A 2,500-nucleotide genomic window follows, 5' to 3' on the forward strand; every position below is an offset into this window, starting at 1 on the left:
TGTGTGTGTGTGTTGATGAACATGTTGTGTTGCTGTTGTAACCCAATATTGGGTCAAACATGGACAATACCACTGGGTTGTTTTGGTGTTATTTTTCCCCAAGTAAATCCCCAGTGCACTCTTAATCCAGCGGTTTGATCGGTTCATATTTGACCCAACACTGAGACTCAGCAGTGTTTAAAGTGTGTGGGTTTGAAGGAGAGAGCTGAAGTGTGAAGATCTTATAATGTTGGCTTTCAGCATTCTTCAAAACATCTCCTTTAGTGTTGAACAGAAGAAAGACACTGATGAAAGTGTGAACACGCTAAACATGTTCGTCTGTGTTGACGAGCCCTTTAATCAGACTGAAACACAGTAAAGAGAGCTGCTCACACTCGGGCCGGGGCACAGCACACTCAGTAACCCTGTGAGACTGATCACGGACGCTCGCTCGCTCGGTGTTTACTGTAACAGCTTCTGTCCTACACTGAGCTCAGCTAAACTCCACTCAGAGAACTGGACTGATGCCGGTTCAGTGGAGCTTCCTCTGTGTCCAGCTGCTCTCACACACACTCACTGGAAAAGCGCTTCAGAGATGCAGATGAGTTGACTTGGTGTGTTATTCTGCAGTGTGTCAGATCTCAGATCAGTGCAGACTCACCAGCTGCGGGGTTCTGGAGTGATCTGTTGGTGTAGAGCCACGGAGAAGCCGAAGAAGCTGCCCTGCTCGCCCTCTTTGGTGAGGATGGTGGTGGTGTCCAGATTAAAGGCTGAAGTCCTGGAGAAAACAGCGGACAGGAGCACAGCGGCGGCGACCCACAGAGACATGACCAGCTCCAGTCTGATCCTCTCCTGAAGACTGCTAAAGACAGACTGCACAAGTGCACAGGCGCCCCTCCTCACACACACTCACACACACACACTCAGAGCCCTGAATAGACCACACACACCCCCTCAGCTGACATCATCCGATCCGTGACACATTGATCAGGAACACTGGATACGAGTGAGCGCGGGAAATACAGTGACCACAGCTGCAGACCTGAGATCAGTCGCTCCACCACACTTATGATGCCAATGCTGAACGCTCTCCTTTTCTCTTGAAGACTCTGCTGAAGGTCATTCACTCCTCGGCATGGAGACATCTGGGGGTAACTCACTCTACTGTGACTGAGCTGAGCTGCTCAGGGTGTTTGATTTTGTCTAAATGTATGAACACTGGCTCAGGAATCTGACGGACAGCAGATCCGACCAATCAGAGTTTCCCCATTTGATTTATTTTGTTTGACAAACAGTCTAACCATTACGTACAGATAGTAGAGGACAAGATCTACTTTTGTTCTAGAGACTGGATCTATTTCTGTCCTGAGGTCAGGATCTACTTCTGTCCAGGGGACAGTATCTACTTCTGTCCTGAGACAGGATCTACTTCTGCCCTGAAGTCGGGATCTACTTTTGTCCTGAGACAGGATCTACTTCTGTCCTGGAGACGTGATCTGCTTCTGTCATGGAGACAGGATCTGCTTCTGTCCTAAAGTCGGGATCTACTGCTGTCCTGGAGACAGGATCTACTTCTGTCCTGAATATGGAACTTACTTCTGTTCTGGAGACGGGATCTACTTCTGCCCTGAAGACAAGATCTATTTCTGTTCTAGAGACGGGATCTATTTCTGTCTTGGAGACAGGATCTACTTCTGTCCTGAAGTCGTGATCTACTTCTGTCCTGAACTCGGGATCTACTTCTGTTCTGGAGTTGGGATCTACTTCTGTCCTGATTATGGGATCTACTTCTGCATCTTCCTGGATGCTGTTCTCTGTTTGGGTCTTGAGGCTACTCCTTCAGGAATGGTCTGTACTGTCCTTGTGTCAGTCCCCTTGATCGCTATCAGACTGCCGTCAGTGAAGTCAGTCATCTTCTGCATGGTTGAGATCGTATATAGAGTGAAAATAAGCAGCCAGTGTGTGTGACGGAGCGGTGTTGAGCAGTGACTGATGAAGAGCATCTGCAGACGCTTTAATACTGTAATCACAGCATGCTGACATGAGACAACAGCTGCTCCCATTCTGGGGGAACTGAGCCCTTAATATTGTGCAACATAAGTGGAGAAGTACAGAGGGACCGGTGTTAGGCACAGACTGGCTTTATTTGCATCTACAGCATATACCTGGAGCACTCTGGAGTGTAGTCTACAGCTAGATCCATCCTGACAGCTCTACAATACAATACACACTTACCTTAGACATTCAGCACCAGACACAAGACTAGGACTGATCGATGGGTTTCCTTGCGCTCGCTCATTATATAAATTCTGTTCATTTCAAACGTTACACACACACACACGCACGCACGCACGCACGCACGCACGCACACACACACACACACACACACAGACACACAGCTGGTTTGTTGATAACTGCATTTATTGAGGATGTGCAGCACAGCTCATATGATCAAACAGATGAAGAGTCTAATGTAAATATCAAGCTATGACGTTAACACGGGTATTATTGCACACAGATC

General features: G+C 47.8%; 3 protein-coding genes across 8 annotated transcripts in view; 1 reads left to right on the forward strand and 2 right to left on the reverse strand.

Moving 5' to 3' along the window:
- The window catches only part of itga7 (integrin, alpha 7), a 20,625-nt gene extending 19,769 nt beyond the window's left edge, over window positions 1–856 (reverse strand). For both annotated transcript variants that reach the window (XM_087272978.1, XM_087272979.1), the window contains exon 1: window positions 641–856. In XM_087272978.1, coding sequence (XP_087129104.1) covers window positions 641–807 — 167 coding nt within the window. In that variant the 5' untranslated portion in view covers window positions 808–856. The remainder of the gene's footprint in view (window positions 1–640) is intronic.
- nckap1l (NCK associated protein 1 like) overlaps window positions 1–2,500 on the forward strand; it is a 104,854-nt gene that overhangs the window by 50,124 nt on the left and 52,230 nt on the right. The window lies entirely within an intron of this gene.
- Window positions 2,380–2,500, reverse strand: part of elmo2 (engulfment and cell motility 2) — a 13,361-nt gene continuing 13,240 nt past the window's right edge. The window contains 1 exon segment of one of the 2 annotated variants that reach the window (NM_001200058.1): window positions 2,380–2,500. This exon segment is cut by the window's right edge and continues 1,247 nt beyond it. The gene's annotated coding sequence lies outside the window, so the exon portion shown is untranslated. 2 annotated transcript variants of the gene reach the window in all.

This window comes from Danio rerio, chromosome 11, assembly GCF_052040795.2.
Source record: "Danio rerio strain M-AB ecotype USA chromosome 11, GRCz13ab, whole genome shotgun sequence".
NCBI lineage: Eukaryota > Metazoa > Chordata > Actinopteri > Cypriniformes > Danionidae > Danio > Danio rerio.